Genomic DNA, 22,336 nt, shown 5'->3' with positions numbered 1-22,336 from the left:
TGATAAAACAACAGTGAGTTCTGTCACTCCTATACTAAATGTGTGTGTTTTTTAACAAAAGCCTCGATAAATACATCTCATTCAAAGAAGGGATTCCTCAGAAACGAGTTATTCTTTTTAGCTTTCAGGGAGTGCAGCAGATGAGAACCCCTTTGTGTTTGCTTGTGAGGCAGCTTCAAAGACCTTTGGCCATCTTTCCATCTCAGCAAATCCTAACTGGAGCTTTCAGTCTGACTATCCAGAATGACAGCACTGTATGGGCTGGAAGGGACCTCTGGAGATCACCCGGCCCAGCCCCGTGCTAAAGCAGGTCACACAGGAAGGCATCCAGGTGGCACTGGAGCATTTCCAGAGAAGCAAACGCCACAGCCTCTTTGGGCAGCCTGTTCCAGTCCCTTGGGATGCCTTACAGAATCACCCAGGTTGGAAAAGACCTTCAAGATCATCCAGCCCAACCATCCACCTATTGCCAATAGCACTCACAAAACCATGTCCCTCAACACAAAATCCAAATGTACCCATTCCCTTTTCCAGGAAACAACCTGAAGCACGGGCTTCAGATGCTGCAGAGATCCTGCAAGCAGCTGAAATAAGCATGGATGCCTGCAGATCTCCAGGGAAGTGACCCTACAGCCTCTGGGCAGCCTGTGCCAGTGCTTCATCACCTGCACAGCGCACAAGTACGTAGCACATTCCCACCTTCACTCGCTCTCCTTCAGCCAGTACATAAAAAGGTGTTGCTTCTCCTCTTCTCCCGGCCAAAATCAACTAAAACCCCTCGGTGGAGGACTACCCCGGGAATCCTTTAGGAAACGCTTTGCAGCGGCCATACAAACAGCCATCTCCACGCGCTGCTCTTTGGGCGTCCGGCCGTTGGGCGCCAGGAGGCAGCGCGGAGCGGGGCCCGCCGCTAATCATTAACCTCTCCCGGCCGCCCCGGGCTGCGTGCATCGCTGCTCCCGCACTGTCCGGCGCCGACGGCAGTTCCTCGCTCTCTCTCCGTTCCCCCGACGCCCGGGGGGCAGCGAGCCGCCATGGAGAGCGAGGCGAACGACACCTTCCTGACGTCCTGCGGCGGGAGCGAGCCGCCCTACGCTCAGGAGCTGCTGGGGAGTAAGTGCGGCCGCCGGGAGAGGGAATCCCCGAGCAGTCCGGAGGGAGCGGCGCTGAGAGGGAGTTGCCGTGGCGAAGGCTGCGGGGAAGAGAGGAGGGGAGGAGGGAGAGCAGCCCGCAGCCGCCTGGGCGAGGAGAGAGGGAGGGCGGCTGTGAGCAGGGAGACTTTGGCCTGACGGGGTCCTCCTGCCCCACACAACTCCCAGTGAGTCTCCGAGGATTCTGTCCGTGTGAGGAAGTGATGCGCAGACCTGCCTTTGGACTTGTAAGGGAAGCAAAGAATACTGTGTAGATATGCTGCTGTTTGTAACCTGCTTGGTTAAGCTCCTAGAACAACCTCTGTTACTCTAAGAACCTTGGTCCTAGAATTCCCCTTCTCGAAAGGACTTTTGCATGATGCTTGGAGGCATATCCTTCCTGGATGCTGCCTGTGGATTCTGGGAAAATATGTTCACAAACTTAACTACTTGGATCATCCTCGAGTGAGTGGTCCATGGCTGTAGCTAAGAACAAATGAGAGGATCACGTGGCAGCTGATGTTGGCAGAGCCCTCTAGGTCCATGTGGCCCAACCCCTGTCCCAGCAGGACACCCAGAGCAAAGTGCCAGACCCACATCCAGATGTCTGCAGATCTCCAGGGAGGAGACCCCACAGCCTATGGGTAGCCTGTGCCAGTGCTCCGTTACCTGCACAGCACAGAAGTACTTCTGGTATTCAGAGGGAACCTCCTGTGCCCCAGTTTGTGCACACTGCTGCTGGTCCTGGCACTGGGCAACACTGGAAGGAGCCCGGCTCCAGCTTCATTGCACTTTTGGCATGTGACTTTTCAGGAACAGGACTAAGATGCCCCTCCAAGATGCTGTTTTTACATTAAATGTTCAAAGTACATGAATGTATGAAATGTGTAAATCAGATTTTTGTTTGTTTTCTCTTTTTTTTTTTTTTTCTTCTTCTTTCTGCAGGCCTTGACCTTGCTGGTAGATTTCTCTTGGCAATCTTGACTCTGATGACACTAATTGCCGATCTGGTATTTATGGAAGAAGTGATCTACATCTACAGGAAAACCCCCTCCTCCAAAAGATCCATTTTAATTTGGATAAATGCTGCAGCTCCAGTAAGTGTTGTGGAAAATAATGCTGAAAATAATCTGGAAATCTGCATGGCCCTGCTTTACCTCTACCCTCCATACAACCCTCCTCCCTTTCTCTGTAGGTGATTGCTACAACCTCATGCATTGGCATTTGGATTCCTCGCTCAACAATGTTTACAGATTTCACAGCATCAGTGTGAGTATTCTGCTCGTTCCTAGATTTGCCCCAAACCCTGCTTTTCTTCCCTTTAAACATCTGCTACTCTTGGTAAACACAGTCATTTTGTAAATTTAACAATTTAGTAATTTTTGGTTTGAGTTGAAATCTCTTGGCATCTCCTTTATTTTTTTGCTGAAGCACTTCCCAGCACTACAGCCCCCTAATGTGGGAATGTCAGCATGAAGAACAGTGACTTGCATGTAATTGATTGTCTTGATTGATGGTAGTTTTGAAGTAATACCCTTTCCTTTCTCTCTCTCAGTGTCATGTAGAATGAGATTCTGACCTGTGACTTCTTCTCTGTGCTTTCATTAATGATGAGCTGCATAGATCTATTATTAACAGTGGCAAATGAACCTCCAGTGAGCGCTTCAATGTAAAAATCCTCCACAGCTGTCCTGATAAAAGCCCTTTCTGTACATGTGACAGCTCTGACATACAGAGCAGGATGAAGCACGGTCCCCGCTTTCTGAATGCAATGGGGCAGCTCCCATAGGCAGAGCCAAGTGTGGGGAGCCTTGGGTGCTCCAGAAGGGCTGGGGTAGTTTTGGAACTGCAGGACCACATCACAGAACCTCCTGCATGGATCCAGCCCATGTCACACTGCATGTGCAAAGAGAGCAGAGTAAAGAAGGATGGAAAGCAAACTGGTGGGGCTTTTGCTGCAGGTAGTGCAGGACTTCTGAGGACCCATCCTATGGCACTTTTAGCCCATCTCAATCTCTCTCCTGCCTCGTCCAAGCTGCAAGTTCCTGTTCCCTTTCCTACCACTCCCTCTTCTCCAGCTGCTCCACAAGCTCCTTTAAGGAGTTACCACAGCTGAACAGGACCTCCTTTATTTGGTGGGACTGGATTTTGGTGAATAAGTTCCCTAATACAGTATGGGACCAGGAGGAAAGGGTGGCTGCACTATCTGTTGTTCGTGGGAGGGCTGAGAACATGCTGCTGCTGACAGGAGAGGTGGGGCTGCAGTAGTCACTGTTTGGATCAGATTTGTGTGCAGAGGGACTGCACCCTAACTGGAGCAGCACATAGGATGTTAGGTAAACACATAAATAAACCTAGCCACGTGGGTTTTGCTCTTCTTAATTTTAAGAGGAGGAATAGGACTTGCTTTGAAAAGTTTGGGCTAGTCACGCCTAGATAAGTGGTAGAAAAATACATCTGTAACGACTTGGGCTGGAAGAGCCACCAGCACACATAGGGAAAGACCTGCAGACTTTTCAAAGCTAGCTCTGGGCTTTCTGCTTACTGTGAGGCACAAACTTTAAAAGATGTGGACTGAAGGTTTAAGAAACCTGCACAGGTCTGTCAGAGAAGTGTGAGAGATGGACAGAAAAGCTTAAGCTGGCTCTTTCTTCCCCTCCTAGGTTTTTTGCCATAGTCATCCACAAGTTCCTGATGATGATGATAAAAGAGTGTGGGGGTCAAAAGCTGTTCCTGAAACGGTTTGAAAATGGTCACTTCAAGATCAGCACGGGGCCCTGCTGTTGCTGCTGCCTGTGCCTGCCCGGTGTGCGCATCACTAGGTGAGTTGCCCTTTAAGATTTCCCAGCTGGAAATCTGCTGCTGGAATCCAGCCAATTTGGCAAGCTTCACTTACAGCAAAGGGCCTCCCTCCTTCCAGAAAGCCAGTTTCAAGCTGTCTCTTAAACAGTGCCATCCCACAGGGCTGTACAACACCGCTTATTTCTCATTTTTATAATGAGGAATTGTATGTAAGAGCCAGAGCATGAGGTAACTCAGTTTAACCCAACGCCGTGTTTCCGACACGTAGTAACGTTTAGCACTGTGGTGTCTCCTCAGCTAATCCCGTTGGTCTTCAGGAAGCCTTTTCTATAGTAAGCAGAAAAAGAATTTTCACTCTAGAAAATCTAATAATTGAGATTTCGGTTGAGAAGCGGGGTAAGGATGGAGAGCTGCGCCTCCTCAAGAGGTGGTGCGGTGTAACACAAACCCTGCCCTTTTGCAGTGCTGTCTGCTAGGGCTCCACCTCTGGTCAGAGTCACCCCACCATTCATACACTGCTCCCAGCCTGAAAGCCTCATACATTCCAGGGTTTTCCTCCTGGCACAGAGTACATTCTTCACAGCACAATTCCTTTCCATTGAAAGGAAAAGCTCAAGGTATGCTTTTGGGGGAGAAAAAAAGAAAAGAAAAGAAAAAAAACTACATTTTTATTGTAATCATTTTTCTTTCAGCTACCGCATTTAGTATTATGATGTAAATTCTTATTTCCATTAATTTATTTTAATGGAATATTGGTATTTACTTACATAGAGGGAGCACCAAGAAAAAAGCAACAACAAAGGAATGTAATGCAATTATGTAAAATCAGCAGGTACTGATGTGGATCTAAATCACTTCTAGTGATTTTGATGGGCACTGATTCAGGCTTGTGTCAATAGTGAATGCTGAAGAAATCTATGGGACAGCAACATGCTACCAATCTGTAATGTCACCAGTGCATGCATTTTTCTTTCCGTGTCTGTCACCCTCTGCATTTTCTTGTGGTAGCTGAAGGATGGGGAGAGGCTCCTCTACTCTGCCTTCCTGATGGTCAGTCCTGTGACAGGTTAACCATGAATATTGAGAGGGCTGAAGATGTTAGCCTCAGCACAAGGGGGCTTTTTACTCTGCTGAGGGCTTTAGGCTCCTCTTCTGGAATCTGTAGTACAGGGAAACTCTTGTGCTGTCTCTGCTTCTGAGTTCTAGCCCTTTCCCATTAGAAGGTATGGGTCGTTTTTTGTTGTTGTTTTTGTTTTAAATGAGCAAGCCGTGACAGAGAAAGACCAGTTTTATATTGCTTCCATAGACAGGCAAAGTAATGGGCTGTCCCAGTAGATAGAGATGTGTCAGATGAGGTTTTTTTAAAACAAAAACAAAAACAAAGTAAAAGGAGACCTGCATTTGCAAGGCAAACAAGTCCTGTCATTGCAGGGACTGCAGTATTTGTCATATTGTCTTTCAAAGCCAATGGGAGTAAGGCGGGGTCTGTGGCCAGAATCGGAGCGCTGTAGTACTTTGCTGTTCAGCTGAAGGTTGCTCTTCCCTGTCTCCTCAGAGAACTGAAATAGCAAGGTAAAAAAGCAGCAGCAAGTGGCATTGTTCAGAATGGTTGTGCTTCTGCCAGCTCTGCCGTTTGCTCTGGGGCAGGAAGGAACATCCCATTTTGTCCGTGGAAGTGTGCAGGAAACATGTAAATGTGGTACTGAGGGATATGGTTTAGTTCCATGTACACCATGTTGTCCACAACAGTGGTGATAGATGGATGGTTGGACTAGATCATCTTGGAGGATCTTTTCCAACCTACGTGATTGTATGATTCTGTGATTTTTTTGCTCAGCATTGGTTAATCTTCATTGTTGCCAAACAAGAAAATTACTGCTTTTGGAGACACCTTAATAGACCTGTCTTTAAATAGGCATTTGGGTTATTCTTGAAAAGTTTGAATCTTTAAGCTGTTCCTCCCTAGACCTTAGCGGTGTCCAGTAGGAGTGCAAAAGTTTTGCTGTTTTACAACATCAGAAAAATGCTATAAAGATTGCTAATAAGATTTTTCCCTCTGTGACATATATAAATATTTTTTTTCGTCAGGCGATCCCTCTTTTGGCTGAAGGTGGGCACCTTCCAGTTTGCTTTATTTCGACCTGTTTTCATGTTTCTGTCAACAGTGCTTTGGACCAATGACAATTACAGCCTTTCCAATGTAAGTGAATATTTTAATCAGAGATGGTCTACAGAACCCATAGCTTTTGGTTTGATTTTAGTATCTTAGCCTACAACTAAACTCTAGAACCCGAGAGCATTTCTGACTGAAGTATCTCACTTCAGAATGTGTTTCCTTGCCTCTCTTGGAATGAGACTGGGTGTTGGGGAGGGTTAGGCTCTGTACAGCTGGAGTAGTAGGACTACACATTGCCCTTTGGGGTATACTCACCCTGTGTGTTGTAAGGTACAGCTCTAGGAAACAAGTGTGTGCACAGATGTGTAATTAGAAAACCTAATTCTATGCTTTTCTGCAAATGATGGCAGGTAGTACAAAGCAGAGGAATGGTACTGTGTAAGCTGCAAAATGATGGAAAATTGTATCTGCTAATAATTGTGCACCTCCTAGATAATTCAAAATAACCGTAGTATTTTTGTTGTTGTTTAATGGTGGATAAGTAGATGATGCCTCAGATGGCACGGTGAGTACACTCATGAGCCAGCTGAGAGCTCTCAGTAGGGTGCTGCTGAGGTCAGATAGAGAGGCTGTGTCATTCTTTACTGCAGCTGGTAGCACTCTGATGGTACCACACAGTTTTTCTCAGCTTTTATGGAGACAGAAAGAGGCATTTTAACGTCTGCATCATTCAGTCTGCAGCTCTGCCTGGAAATAGCAACATTTGTGCTATAAAGGTTTACAGGTATGTTTGATTTGCTTTTCAGTTATCTCCCAAAGGAGCTGCAATATGGATTAGCTGCTTCGTTGCTATCCTTACCATTATTGCTCTGTGGCCAGTTGCAATCATGTTTCAGCAAGTGAGAGTTCTCCTTAACTGTAAGAAGATCATCCCAAAGTTTGCTCTTTATCAGGTGAGAAATTCAGTATTTCCAGTAAGAATTGATCTTACTGTTGATACAACACCACCTATCCAGTTTTTTAGTCCTTTGCTTAAGGATTATAGTATTTTTTTTCCATTAAATGCGCTGTGCAATGGCATATTTTTACCTGATTAAGACTGTGTCCATTTGAAGCACTTTCCTTGGCTGCTGTTCAGTGTCAGTTTGAGCCAATTTTACCTCTGGTCGTTCAAGCATGCTGGAGATGTGAGCTGTATAAAATCCATTCATCCCTGGGCAGCTGAAATCAAAACAGCACCTTCCACAAGGCTCAAAGGAAGCTTTTTAGGTGCCACATCCTGAAATACAATGTTAAAAAGCTGGTGTGTACTTTCAAAAAGCAGGAGAGGATGTGGAACATGGTGTGAGTGGGTTTCAGCAAGTCATTTTGTTTTGATAGTATTTTTCTTGGCCATTGTGCATTTGAGAGTTAGATAATAAGGAAAGTTATCTAAAATATTACTGGCTGGAACTCACTAAGGAACAGATCCAGATAGGTTATGGGCAGGAACAGGTCCACCCTCTCTCACATCGTCCAGAAGAGAGTACAGTAGAATTCTTGGCTATACAGCTTTCTAGTACAGGACATGTGGAAGACTAGTGTGCTAAGGCTCTGTTAAGAAGATCTAAAACCCTGATAAATGCAGCAAGCAGGACAGTTGCACATGCAAAGCTACACAGACATGAATCTAGGTTTAAGATGGCAAAGCCTGTGATGTGAGTGTTTACACTGAGAGAATTACACCAGCGTCTAGAGACACTTTGTTGTATCTGGTGAAGGCCTGGCTTACTGAATAATAGGTAAAATAAAGCGTGATGGTTGCTGAACCCAAACTGGAGAGACCTTTATCCCTTTTGGCAAAAAAGACATACATATAACATGTATATATAACGGGGAACACTGCATCTCCCTGCTGTAGCAAAAAGATGAGACAACAGAAATATCGTTCTTCCCACTAAGTAAGAGCATAAGCTCTTAGATTAACAGGAAGCTTTTAAGACATTTTACTTATTACTCAGAGCCTGATATTGTTTAATATCCCAACTGGGAGCTCTCTCTATGTTGCACCTCCCACACGAAGAGCTGGGAAAACACTTCTAAAACAGAGGTTATATTTAATACTTGCATTTTGAGCAATAGCATCCTGACCCAAAGATGAATTGTGCAGGATGGCAGGCAGCCTGGATGGAAGAAAGGGAGAGCAAGAAAGGAGGAATGAGATAAAAGAATGAGCTAAAACAGACTCTATTATGAAAGCAAAATAGTTGCGTGAAATATAATCCTTTTTTTTTCTTTTTTCTGGTAACTAAGGCATCTATTTTCTCTTTCTGGTGTAGTTTATCCTCATTCTGATCCAGTTGCAGACAGCTACTATCAGCATTTTGGCTATGCAAAGAATTGTCCCTTGTGTTCCACCACTCTCTTCTTCAGCAAGAGGAGCATGTAAGTTCTTTTGGAAAGAATGTTCTTTGTTTTCTTACAGAGGCATCAGTTCAGTTTTCCTAACTGCAATATCTAGTGTTTTCCCCAAGTATGAATTTCATGGGATTTCATGTAGATTCTGGAGAATCTCAGCTTTTATTTAAGAAAATAATGCATGCATGATTACTGTTAAATCTGTTGGATTTTGGATGTGTAATGTATTGCATGCTTATTGAGGAGCAGTACTGTAACTTTGTAAATATTTTGATGCCGAGAATGAGAGGCACTCTGTTATGGGAACAGAATGGTAACTTTTGTTCCTTTTGCACAAACAATGATTAATAAAATGGTCTTTTTCCTCTCTCTTTTTTTTTCCTCTCTTTTTTTTTCCCTCTTTTTTTTTTTTTTTCCCCCTCTTTTTTCCCCCAGATATAAGCCACCAGATCCTCATCATGGAAATGTTTCTTATAACTTTAATGTCAAGACTGGTCTATCGGAGAAGATACAAGGAGCTTGACCCTCCAGAATGTATCAGTGAAGAAGCTGGGGTCAAGAAGCAGGCTCCTACCATGAATGTTGCAGTTAACGAAGATGGATCGTAAGGGTTTTAGAGGCTTCCAATGCTCCTGTTCTGCAGCAGCTGGGAGCTCAGCTTCAGGAGCCTCTTTCACTGTGTATAGCCACAGTGCATGTCAGAACAACTTCTGACAGAAATGCCTGTGAGCTGTGCTGAAAGGACCAACGAGTGGAAAGATAAGCCTATTTATTTTCCAGTGATATGTACATGGTGTGTTTTCAAACCATGTACTTTTATCTTGTTCTTCAGCACTTGATGGCAGTCAAATGATCTCATAATGTGATTTTTTTTTTTTTTTTTTTAAATTAGCTATTAGAATCTCTGTGGTTTAATCTAAAGCTGTTCCTGTTTCATCTCTTGATTTCATTTAGCTCTGTTTCAGGTAGCCTAGATTGTCCTCATATGTCTAAAACAGCATATTCCCATCCTTTCTGCATTAAAATTTATCAGCTCTCAGTGTTACAAGGTCACCATAGCAAGTCTGATCAGTAAATGTTTGTTTTGAAGTCCTCAGACTGGTATGAGCTCTCCACCTAAATGATGATCTCTTTAGGACGACACTTTTTATATTCCCTGGCATTTCACCCCCTAACCTGGTAAAAACACCGTTGCCATTTGTAAATACGTCGTTGGCTGATGCTCTGTTGCTAGAGAAGGGAGATTCTCTGTTGCTGGTCTGGAAAAGTAGGAGTCGGCCATGTGAGGTGTTCTGTCACTGCTCTGTGGTGTTATGTAATACTTTGGTTTTCTGATGTGGAAAATGGGAATTATGATACTCGATATCGTTGCATTCAAGATGCCTATGGGAATGAGTACTGTTGAAAGGAATCTCTTTCAAAAACCTACCTCCCCAGCTTCTCCACCTCCAAATCTGTCCTGTTCAGTGTTTGTACCCATTTTGCTGAAAACAGTTTTGGTTGCTTGGTTGGTTTGTTTCAAAAGATCCCATTGTCCTTCAATGAGCCTAATCATTTTGATTCAGCTCACTATAATTTGTAATATGACAGCAAGCTGTTGGATATGCTGTGTATTGGGAAAGGAGGTGCAGAACTATCACGCTAGTGCTCGTCTCCTCATCTAGTCTGATCCCTAAAGTAAATACTTCATCCATATAGCAGGAATGTTTATTCCATAAGGAGATGGGGAAAACGCTTTGTGTTGGAAAAGATGTTAATAACATCCTTTATCAATATGGTAAAGTCTGCAGCATAGGAAGTTCTGCACAAATGTGCGCAAGAACTTCTTTACAGTGAGGTGACGGAGCACTGGAACAGGCTGCCCAGGGAGGTGGTGGAGTCTCCTTCTCTGGAGATGTTCCAGACCTGCCTGGATGCCTACCTGTGCGACCTGCTGTAGGGAACCTGCTTTGGCAGGGGGGTTGGACCCGATGATCTCGGAGGTCCCTTCCAACCCCTACAATTCTGTGATTCTGTGATTCTGTGATGGTATCAAATACAACTTTACTGGGGCTTTATTTCTCATTTACAGGGAGCTCCAAAAATACTTTTAATTTGAGAATTGGCTGTGGAAAATGAAATATTCCAAAAGCTTTAGCTTGTGAATAAGCTGTGAGAAGAAAAAGAAGTTGAATTAAACAGAACATTTTCTTTCTGACTGAGGTTAAAAATAGTATTTTCTTTAACAAGGGAAGAATTTCATGATGCTAGAAATAACTGAATTATTTTTTGTTTGAAGCGGTTGAAACAATTTTTATATGATTTTTTTCTAAGCAGGCAATCCATGAAATTAACACAGATTTTTGAACTGCATTAATGTGAGAGAATCTACATATTTTTTTTTTCCTTGAAAAATAATTTAGGTGAAAATTTTCACTCTACTCTGGAGTGTGTCAGCAGAATTAACAAATCAGCTGATATCTTTAATGTGAGAAATCTTCTTAATGTAATTTAACGTTATGGCTATTAGCATATTCCTAATGTTGCTTTATATCAGTCTCAGTCACAGATACATTTGTAATGTTTCTCTTATCAACTTGTAGAACAGTACTTCATAACAATATTGGGAATGGTTGGCTGTGAGCTGAAGAAGTTTCAAAATTGGAAAATAAAACATATTGACTTGGTGTTTTGTGAACTGCTGTGGAAAAGACTAATTACTAGATCTACTGAGCACTACTGGAAAATGTTTTCTATAGCAGTTCTGTAAAGGTGATGTCTTGGTGAGTGCGATCTGTTGCAAGGAAGAACAGGTCTGTGTGCTGAAGCTTGATTGCTTTTGAAAACAGATGGAGCATATGGAGAAATGGTGGTCTCTGTCTGTCCTATGAAGGCACCTGAAGGCACAGCAAGAGCCTTCACCTGTTCTTCTTTTGGGGCATTTATTCAATGAACAGAGATCTTTTATCACTTTTGGTCTGGTCTTTGTCACGTCTCTGAAATGTCTGCTAAATGTACCTTGTAAACATCAGTGTAGGCCTGATTTATCTATAGGTGTCACTAGCTGTTATGCTTTTGGGCTGGTATTTTAAAACCTACTGTTGTATTCACCTGACATTCTTCAGCAAGAAAATGTACTGTCAGGTGGCGATTGTCAAGTGGACTTCACATTTGACAGCAGACACTTCCCTTAGTAAGTGTAGTAGTCTCATTCCAGAAGTCACTTGCTTACACAGAACCATCTTGAAAGCAAAATTAGATATACTGAAATATGTGCCTAAGAGCTTTCCTGAGTTACAGCTTACATGAATGCAATAGAATATGTGGCTTTATTGTTACAAATCCTTTCATCTTTTTGAGCTTTGTAAATTAAGAATTTCTTCCCCTCCTCAGGGTCAGGCTAATAGCCCATGCAATGTAGAGGTCCATGTCTGACAGGGCAGGCATCTAAGAACCAGTGTGCAGGGCAGCAGGTGGCCTGCACTGTGGTACATTCATTCAGATGTTCTTGAAATGAGAACACTGCAAGTCACGGCCTCCAGGTTGGACCTCAGGCAGTCTGAGTGAGGAAAAACAACACAGAGAGCAGGAAATCTGATGAACTTGCCCCAGGAGGTAAGAGAAGGGAATTTTGCATCAGCTTAGGATCAGGCTCTAGGAAATACCTTTTCTCTTTATCTCTGTGTATTCGGAAATCACAATTAAGATTGAAAATAAATCTACAAATACCCGAGTTAAATGATTAGATAAGTTAGATGCTATTTAGATGCTTCTACCCCAACAATTCTATACAATTCTATATTGTGCTTCGAAGAAGAAAGAAAACAATGCTGCAGAAAGTAATCTGAAAAAGAGGAAGAAACTTTGAAGAAGTTAAGAATTTTGTTTGTTTGTTTGTTTTAAATGGGGAGAAATCAGACGTAAAATCTTGACAATATTTTGGACATTCTTGGTCATTTCTAGGAGAGAGAAAAATTGTCCAATGGCAGTTTTCCTTTGCATCTACAAAGGGACCTGACTGCACAGTGCCTGTTGTACAGTCAGGTGTATGGACAAAACTAATGAGAGGATAAAATTACTTTAGTTTAATGTGATTGACTAGCCAAAAAAGTGTCAGTTTTCCCCTATAGACAGTCAGGCACAACTGAAGGCCTGGCCAGCAATAACTCTTATGCTTTGCCAGGGGCAGGGAGCCCAGGAGCGGGTTCTACCTATCTATTGTGTATATGGACCCAGAAGTTATAAGTTCTATTTTTTTAAGTAATGAAATCTGTCTTACTTGGCACATAGCAAAAGGCATCTAAATAGGCTGACCCAGAGAGGAAGGATTAGAGAATGCAGCAGGTCTGTACTGCATGGGCTGTATCATTCTTTGAGAACCATGGCTCCAAGAGCTAGAAGAAGAGCAGAAAACAGCACAAAGACAACAACTGACTTCACATCCATCTTTTATTGCGATTTACTGCAAAAAGTGAGTTTCTGTACTTTCTTGTAGACTTGCAGTACACAGCCAGCAAAGGGTATGAGCTAATTGTTCAATTCCATTCAACAAGTTTCTCATTAGGGGCAAATTACTTGAGTTTGAAATCTGCTAATTTTCCAATCAGGATGAGTGTTTGCACTTGTGATTTGGAAATAATTAACACATGGTATAACATCAAATGCAATGTAAAGGCTAATGGCAGAAGGACTTATTTCCTTGGTATGAGAATGGTGTGTTTGGTTTCCTCAGAAGCCTATTGTTTCCCCTTTGGTGAAGGTATCTGCTGTGTAACGTGTTCTACTAATTAGTTACTTTGACTCTATAAGGAGCTGTTTGTTTGTTTGTTTGTTTTTTAACGTTAATTTTGAAAAATCAAACCATTATTTTTTCAGGGCCAGGGGTATTTTTTTATTATTTTGAAAGAAGCTATTTCTCTTGCTATCAAGTCAATACAGACTTTTCCAGAGTTACTAGCTTCTATTACCAATAAAAGGAGATCAAGCTGTGGCTTTAGTCTGAGTTCTGTGAACTTAAGAACACAGATTTCCTGGAGAACAATGTTCTTTTCCTTAAAAGCATTCCTGGAACGAAGATGCACTGTGGTATTTAGAAAGAAAGGATGTTCACGTTGGATCATTAACTGTGAGGGCAGATCTGTAGGTGGAAGAAATAAATGTTGCAAAACATACACTGTGTTTCTACCTTAAAATATCATTCCAGATCATCATCACTAACGCATTATCAGGTAATATGAGCATAATCAGATATTAGAATCTCAGAGTATCCTGAGTTGGAAGGGACTCACAAGGATCATGGAGTCCAACCCCTGGCTCCACGCAGCACCACCCAAAACCAAACCCGATGTTTGAGAGCACTGTCCAGACACTCCTTGAACTCCAGCACTTGGGGCTGTGCCCACAGCCCTGGGCAGCCTTGTTCCATGCCCACTGCCTTCTGGTGCAGACCCTTTCCCTAAGACCCAGCTGTCCTCCCCTGACACAGCTCCATGTCATCCTTGGGTTCTACTTTTGGTCATTAGAGAGATATTGCTTACGGCAAATGTTCCTGCCCTTATAGCTCAGTGCATGGCACTAACAAAACTCTCCACATTTCTCCACAGTGCCTACAAGGAAGAGGAGTGTTTTGCTCCCCATGGCCAGGCCAGACCCGCTCAGCCTCACTGGATGGCCTTGCTGGTGCAAATATAGTGCAGCCTGGTGACAATCAGGGTGTGACCTGGCCACTGCAAACAGGGAAAGGAGCCCACACCCCGTGAGCAGGCAGTGTGCTGCAGGGCACCGGCGTTATCCAGACTAACCTGCAAGTACGCTGGTTCTGGGCACAGTTGCAGTGACCAGAGTACAGCAAGTAAGCTCTGCCTGCTCACTGCTAGTGTGCAGTGCTTCTTGTTGTCTTCCTACCCCTAAAACCTCTCACAGAAAAGCAAACGAGGGTAGGGTGTCTTTATGTGTCATCTGATCTGCCAAGGCTTTATGGTACCTGCCAGAGGCACTATAGCAGAAGGCCTGCCTGCAAAGCCTGAGGAGGAAAGGGGCTTCTCTTTCTGGCTTGTCTTCTCTCATGCTCACAGACTTTGATATGGTTGTGCTTGAGGTGTACATGACTCATCAAAGGGAATTCTGTCCTTGGATCAATCCTTGACTTAGGTAATCTGTTTTGAACGCTTCCACTATGTTAATTGTTTGGGGCTTTTTCTTAGTGAGTTTGTGGATGGCTTGGATTTCTTCCTTCACAGAACGAGCATTTTTGCTACGTGTTGCATGCCTGCCAGGCAGCATTCACACTGATGGAAGTGCTCCTCGCAGGTGGTATGTATTTGCATCTTTATTCAAGATGACAATTACTCCCTTTCTCAGTTTTGCTTTTTACAGTTCTTTGCTTATGTATTACCATCTCTTCTGTGATTCTGGGCTGTAGTTCTCATTTCCATCTTTTTTTTTTTCCCTGTTGCTATTCACCTTCCTACTTCTGTTAATGACATCAGCTGTTGCTGTTTCTGTGCTTCAATAGAAATTGCTCACATCTGAATTGGTTGTTTTGGTTAGAGGCGATATTTTGTATGTCAGATCCCCAGAGCTGTGAGAGCATCTTCCCCTCCCTCTCTCTTAAGGAACATCCCCCCGCTGCTCATATGCAATGTGAAAAAGAGCCTGAGCAGGCAAGCCTCAGAGCCTAATGCATTATGATTCATGGGTTTGATAGGAGATGTTCCTTCATTTTTCAGAACCTATTTATTTTCCCTACGTGTACTATCTCTTATTTCCAGAAAGAATCACATTTCAAGCTCTGGTCAAGTAACCCTTATTTCATGGGAAAAACACTGACCATTTCGCTCTTGTTCTTAATGAGCAGATGCTGAGTTACAAATGACACACTTGGTAGCTGGGGAAGAAGGTGTTCTGCTGTGCCTGTTACCCTGGGAGCTGATGGGATCCTGCACTGCTGGGGAAGGAGGAACAAAGCTGCCATGTCATCTGTCTGCTTGCGGATGATGCTAAAGAGGTAAAGCTCACCCAGCTCCTTCTGCTTTTTTCTTCCTCCCTTACCTGGAGGATACGGGCTGCTTTCTAGAGGTAACCTCTTCTTTCATGCTCTCCCTCCCTTTGGAATTCTCTTATTTGGGGGAATTCTCTTCTTTAATGACTTGAATGTCAAAATAGCCAGGATATCACCAACACATGCACAACAGGACTGTAACTCTTTGCCCTTTAGCCTGGTCCTTCCTCTTTCCTAGCTGAGAATTCTGCCTTCACCAGAACCTTCTTAAGGGAGTGGCTTCTCTGGCATCCCTGGAGTCCAGCACCACAGCAGCTGTGCATTCACAGCAAACAGGCTCCAACCTAAAAACTGGTTGGTGAAGAGGTTCTTGAGCACAGTTGTTGTAGGAAATCTGCTTTAGCAGGGGTTTGGATTAGATGACCTCCAGACGTTCCTTCTAACACCTGAAGTTCTGTGAAAATATGTTGGTGAGCTGTTGCTTTAGCTTATGCTTTGCTGTCTGCTAGTTGCACACAAAGCTGGTATCAATGCTGTAAGAAGAAAAACCCACATATACTAGGCAGAGAATGCCAAAGGATGGATTTGGGTGAGTTAGTTTTGTACAAGTCACCATGAAAACAATCTGACTATAATTTTCACAACATTTCACCCGGTTGCCACCTGGGCCATGGCACCAATCCCTATCTGTTGCGTGGATCGTCCTGGTGTGAGGTGCTGGCCCTGCACACTGTGGCGTATGTGAGCAGATACAACCCTTCAGCTCTGAGGAGCAAGGAGTAGCTGGGCAGCATGAGGAGCTGGCATCAAGTGAGTGCTGCCGCCATGCTGTGCCTTCAGCTTTGACTTCTATGGTAGAACTGCAGAATCATTTAGATTGGAAAAGACTACCAAGATCATGTAGTCCAACCACTAACTCACCACACCATTCCCACTAACCACATTCTTCATGCCACATCTCCATGGTTTTTGAACACCTACAGGGACAGTGATTTTACTACCTCCCTGGGCAGCTTGTGCCACTGCCTCATCACTTTTTCTGAGAAAAAATGTTTTCTAGTAGCCAACCTGAACCTCTCCTGGCACAGCTTGAGGCTATTCCCTCTCATCTTAAAACCACATTAGCAGATCACTACAAAAAAACCTAATTCAATCTTTTTTCTTGTAATGATTTTAATAAGATTTTAAATTGCTTTTGTGGCTTGAAACAGAAGACAACACTAGTGTCATGCCTACACCTCTGTCAACATCCTTGGCCCGTCCCTCTCTTGAGAAAAATAATGCTGATAAGTGGAGGGAAATTAAAAGGATTTAGTTTGGATTTATCTTCCTTAATTTTCTGAGATTGAAACCACCCTTTGATTTGCGTTTTTGAGAAGACAACTGAAGTACTTTATTAAGTTTAATAGGATTTAGCTAAGATTACTGACCTTATCCCATCCTCGGGCTGACTTCCACTAAGAGTCTGAGCAAATTTCCAGGCACTAAGCAAATTCTTCCCTGTGAGCAGCTACAGCTGCCTGACACAAGCCTTGCTGCTGATGCTTCCTTTCCATGCTGGTATGCAGTATCTGCTCTCACGTACTTCTATTACATTTTTTTCTTATTTTCTATCTGTATTCTTCTGCCACTTGCAGCTGGGTACCAAATCTGAGAGACAATCAGCAACCTCCAGAGGCTGTGACTCCATCACTTTCCTAGACAGCTTCTTCCAGTGCACTACCACTCTTTTTGGTGACTTGACCTGCCACCTTCCCCTCCTGCTCCTGTATGTGTTCCTGTCCTGTGGGAAAGCTGTAGGCAGTCCTCATCCCTGAGCCTCTGAGGGATTTCTCTTTTCCAGCTCTTGGTAATAGGCAGTGTGCAGTGTGGTGTTTCCCTGCCTCTTGCACCTCTTTTTAGCTGTCTTTTGTTACAGAATTTGTGTTCCTCACTCTTTTTTTCTTCTTCTGTAATTATTATTATTATTTTTTTTAATCAGAGAGCCCTTCCAGTTTTCTAGGAAAGGTAAAGGTTACATTATGCCAGATGTGACATAAAACTTAACATTTTGAAAGCAATTCTCAGAAATGAATACTTTTTCCCATGACAAATGATCCCCCAAGATGCTTTCAGTGAGCAAAGTACCTCACTTCTTTCCCTGCAGGTAATGCCCATGCTATTCTCATCATGCCCGTTCCCACATCAAGGCAGTATGGTCAATCCTCCAGTGTTCTGATATGTCAGCAAGACGTAAAATAAGTGAACTTGGTTACTACTGCAGCTGATACATTTAGCTTCCAGACCTGCACGTGCAGAGGTACTAACAGCAGGGGAATGGCACCACAAACCATGCTGTGTGATGGGGCTGAGGGCCGCAGCTCTTGGGAGGCTCCAACATGCTGAATGTCCTGCTATATGGATGCCTCTGTGCTGCAAAAATCACACCGGCATTGAAGTTACTGCTGTTGTATCTTTGGCTCTCTCCATCTTGCCAACATGAGGCCCCTTATGGGACTTGAAGCTTTAATAGGCACACCCTTTCTGTGCCCTTCCCTCCATGAGCCTCCGGCTGGTTCCATACCTCAAACTGCAGCCCAACCCCTGCCCCTGGTCTGTGGGAGCAGCCCAGAGCTATGCCAAAATGTCAGTAATGCAGACAGCAAGGCTTCAAAACAAAGCAGTGCGCTGTACAGATTTACTCCTGTTGTGCCACACTACTTGCCAGATGTCTGCAGAGTCACTGTTCCTGCGACTTAGTATGAAATTTTCCCCAACCCTCTTTTTATTTTTCCAATAGCAGTCCTTAAATCTGTCCCTTTCTCCATACTGAATGTTGTCCCTTTAAATGAAAGCTTTTTGAGAACATTGTCAGCGATCAAACAAAACGTGCATACGTGTATTGTTCCTTCCTCCCTTCTCTTTGCCCCCACAAGAAATGCCTGCTGTGCCTGGCACAGAGATTTGTCCCTCTGCAGTGCTGATGGACGCAGTACCGGCAGCAGGAGAAGTCCTTTCACAGCAAAATGACATAAGCCATTGCCCTGCCCCATGGTCTGTGGTGCCTGGGAGTCGGAACATTTTAAAGCCATGCTATAATTTGCTTTCTGAGAGGATTCGGTCACACAGAGTGGCTGTTTTAAGCCTTGCTGGTTTGCAGCTTATCGTTGACGTCCGGAATAGAGTGTATAAAAATCTGGGCTCATGTGCCCTCTAGCGAGAGCCGATTCCTTCCTAAACACATTAAAGAGCCACCGTCAGACATCTCTCAGCATCCTGGTTTGTTCTCCTTTAAAGACAGCTGGAGAGAGCATTCAGATAGCACTTACTAGTGGAAAAAAAAAAATGCTTCAGCACTTCATAGTAACCCCTTCTGATAAATAGGGATCTTATGGTCATAGGGATGCACAGTCATCTTATGCAGCTCTGTTTTAGTTGCTGCTCGCTCTTGGCCTTAGACCTTGAAGTGTTACAGCGTGGCGAGAAAGAATGAAAGCAGGGCCAGGAGGAACAGGACTGGCCCTCAGACCTGCAACCTCAGGGGTTTTCAAGGGGTCTTTTTTGTTTTTGTTTGCTCACCTTGCATTATACTGTAAGGCTGCAACATTTAAAAACATGGCAGCTATATATAGCATGTAAGTATGACCAGCAAACCACCCAGGGAGGTGTTGATGATGCTCACTGCCAGCAAGGCACCTCAGACATCTCTGTTGGGTTGCTGATCCAAAGAGGAAGTTTCTGCTTCTGGGCTCTTTGGGCTATGATCCCTCTCTCCACTGATTGTTATCTGCTGATTCTCTGATTTTTTTTCCATGTGTGTTGTGTCTTTGCTGATTTTCTCTGATATTTTTCCTTTTGAATCTGCTAGCTATTACTGCCACTACAATTTCACTTTTGCATACATACTTAATTTTACATTTGCACTCATTCTTGTAGCTGGACAACAGTTTATTTACCAAAACTCAGCCCATTTTGAACAGCACAAGGGCACAGAGAGCTGAATACCTGGGCTGCAGGTTGGTGTTTGAAAATGAAATGCCTGTTCCCATCAGAATAAAGCTAAAGACAGAGTGTTACTCTCTGCTGTAACCCCTAGGCCGATCATAGAATCATTAAGGTTGGAAAAGACCTCCAAGATCATCTAGTCCCATCAACCCACAGCTGCCATGCCCAGTAGCCATGGCTCTCAGTGCCACATCTACACGTTTCTTGTGCACCTCCAGAACCTCCCTGGGCAGTCTGTTCCAATGCCTCATCATGCTTTCTGAGGAAAAATTTTTTCCTAATATCCAACTTGAACCTTCCCTGGTGAATCTTGATGCTATTACCCCTCATCCTATCACTGTTACCTATGAGAGGAGGCTGACCCCCTCCTTGCTATAACCTCCTTTCAAGCAGTTGTATGGAGTGCTAAGGCCTTCTGTGAGCCCCCTCTTCTCCAGACTAAACAACCTCAGTTCTCTTAGCTGCTCTTCATTAACATTCTTTGATTATGATTAGGGCAGGTTAAACTACCAGCTCTTCAGATATTTTGGTAATACCATGGAGAAGTTCAGGCCGATCAGCTCATATCAACACCAGCAGCAGTTTCTGATCCAGCCATTCACTGCAACACATAAAGCCTTTAAGATAAAAATGGTGATACTGATTTCTGAAAAAAAAAGGAAATTTCTCCCAGTCGTCAGTAGGTTGTCCCACTGGTGGTTGTAACAACTCTGGAGGGGCTGGGTGCACCACAACACTGTCAGTAAGATGTGGTTCTGAAGTAAGCTGTAGAAGATTTCAAAAAGAAATGTTGTGGTGGATTCTTTTGGAGAGAACAAAGAGAGGATCAGAATCCACCTTTTGAAAGCTCAGATATATAGGACAAAGACCAAGGTTTTTGGATAGGAGAATAGAAAAGCCCCAGGCATCCGATAACTAAGGGAACCGCTTACTTATCGGAAGCCACACATACAGAGGATGAAGAATGTCATCTTGTTGGGCAGCTGGAAACTGCTCCTTTGATTTGCCAATTAATCAGAATGTACTGCAGAGAAATCAATAAGAAGATAATCTCATTTGCTACTTATTTCTGGCTCATATTTTCACAGGCTTCGAAATGTGCCTTTCATCAGTCATCCACTCTGGAGAGGAACTGTCTGATTTTCAATGCTTCTGCTATTTTTTGCCTGCAAAATATTCGAAATAGTTTCTGCAGAAGCTATGGGTAGCAGCGGGGGACATTTACTGAAAGGAATTTGGAACAACGAATCGCTAGTGGTTAGAATAAAAACTGAAATGACATTCTGGATGCAGGAGGTAAATGATTATTGCATCTATGGTCCTTTGGCATTTTGCGTGTATGAGCTGTTCCTGAATAGTCGCATTTGGAAAGCCGGCTGTCTTCTGAAGCCTATGGAAAATGCAGATTCAAGCTCCTGATTTACACTAATGTGAACAGGTGAAGGAGAATGCCTTCAGTTTGTTGAAACCAAGGATTTAGCTTGTGGTTGGGAAGTTTTGGGCTTCTTCCTCTTGAAAAGGCAGCTTTCAGAATAGAAATGGGGATATAAATCACACTGATTTTTTTCTTTTCATCTCCCTAAATCATATTACTCACAGCACATTAACAGTCTTTCAGCCTGTACACCATTGGGCTACAGGTTCTGTAATTTTAATTACTAGCAATAACCTACAAATCTAACAACCAGTGAAGCAGTCTGTTTTCTCTCTTCCTAAAAGTTCTGATCTGAGTGCCAGTTTTCAGGACTAACAATTAGAGAAATACTTAAAAAGTAGGAACTCGACTGAGAGACCAGCCCAGATTCCCTTCTTCCTCTCACCAAAGCTGTTTTTTTTAAGGACTGCATCCTCAGTCGTGCCAGAGCAGCTGGTATCTGAGAGGGATGATTCCTCCCTAACAAAGCAAGCTGGCAGCAGGACGCTGCTGAGTAAGCTGGGTAGCAGTGACACAGGAGAATCAGTGCCTGATGAAGGCAGAAGACCTGTGGAGGTAGTTTCAGCAACGTTTCCAGCACAAGCAGCTATCCAGGTGGCTAAATGCACACAGAGCAAACTGCCCAGGCACTGCAATGTGTCAGGCCACCTACAGCACAGACTGGGGCCTTCGTAGCTGACCTGAGGAAGGAACTCTGCTGTGAATATGATTCTACAATGAAAATGTTTGCACTGTTCAAGTTCCTCTCTTTCACCTCCATTCTTCTGATTTAACCAGGGAAACCTGCCCCACCATTTAACATACCTGTTTGCATTTGTGCTATGATGTGTGTGTTTGCTTTCCTTCATTGCATTATATTTGCCCTTGATTAATGATTAAAACAAAACCGTCATGTGTTTTAATGCCTCCTTCAGCAGAAAGGAGAGCTTGAAGTAAGCTTGCCTTGGTGACATGACTCTGGTGTCACCAAGAGGGGGCTCAGGGGAGACCTTATCACTTCCTACAACTGCCTGAAAGGAAGCACTAGTGAAGTGAGGATTGGCCTCTTCTCCCAGGCAACAGCAATAAGGATGAATGGCCTCAAATTGTGCCAGGGAGGTTCAGGTTGGATATTAGGAAAATTTTCTTCTCAGAAAGTGTGGTGAAGCACTGGCATAGACTGCCCAGGGAGGTGGTGGAATCACAGAATCACAGAACTGTAGGGGTTGGAAGGGATCCAGAGATCATTGAGTCCAACCCCCAAATCACTGTCCCTGGAGCTGTTCAGGAACCGCTGAGATGTGGCTTTGAGAAACATGGTTAGTGAGCATAGTGATGGTGAACTGATGGTTGGACAGTTCATCTGATCTTAGCTGTCTTTTCCTACTCTAGTAATTTTATTACTCTCTTTGCCTCTGCCAGCATGGGTGTGGGCTGCTTGGATGTCCAGACACAGCTCCAGGGCTGCTGTAGTATGCAAATCTACCCATGGTATTATGAAAACAAAATCTTCT

The 22,336-nt window shown here is 43.7% G+C and overlaps 1 protein-coding gene across 1 annotated transcript; it reads left to right on the top strand.

Annotated features, from left to right (window-relative positions):
- Positions 1-1,034: 1,034 nt before the first annotated feature.
- Positions 1,035-10,211, top strand: LOC122156046 (organic solute transporter subunit alpha-like). The gene is made up of 8 exons (XM_042810499.1): positions 1,035-1,113; positions 2,076-2,227; positions 2,326-2,399; positions 3,794-3,952; positions 6,021-6,132; positions 6,855-7,001; positions 8,367-8,472; positions 8,881-10,211. The coding sequence occupies exons 1-8, from the start codon at positions 1,035-1,037 to the stop codon at positions 9,051-9,053; spliced, it is 1,002 nt and encodes a 333-aa protein (XP_042666433.1). The 3' UTR covers positions 9,054-10,211.
- Positions 10,212-22,336: the final 12,125 nt, after the last annotated feature.

This window comes from Centrocercus urophasianus, unplaced genomic scaffold (genome assembly GCF_019232065.1).
Source record: "Centrocercus urophasianus isolate 14NV4802_14NV808 unplaced genomic scaffold, USGS_Curo_1.0 seq_12, whole genome shotgun sequence".
NCBI classification, from domain to species: Eukaryota; Metazoa; Chordata; class Aves; order Galliformes; family Phasianidae; genus Centrocercus; species Centrocercus urophasianus.
This window is presented reverse-complemented; position numbering and strand designations above follow the sequence as displayed.

Excerpts from the sequence above, each read along its gene's own strand:
- LOC122156046 (XM_042810499.1), top strand. The coding sequence starts at position 1,035 with ATGGAGAGCGAGGCGAACGACACCTTCCTGACGTCCTGCGGCGGGAGC. Across the intron at positions 2,400-3,793 it reads ACAGATTTCACAGCATCAGT|GTTTTTTGCCATAGTCATCC; the intron begins GTGAGTATTCTG and ends TTCCCCTCCTAG. Across the intron at positions 3,953-6,020 it reads CCCGGTGTGCGCATCACTAG|GCGATCCCTCTTTTGGCTGA; the intron begins GTGAGTTGCCCT and ends TTTTTTCGTCAG.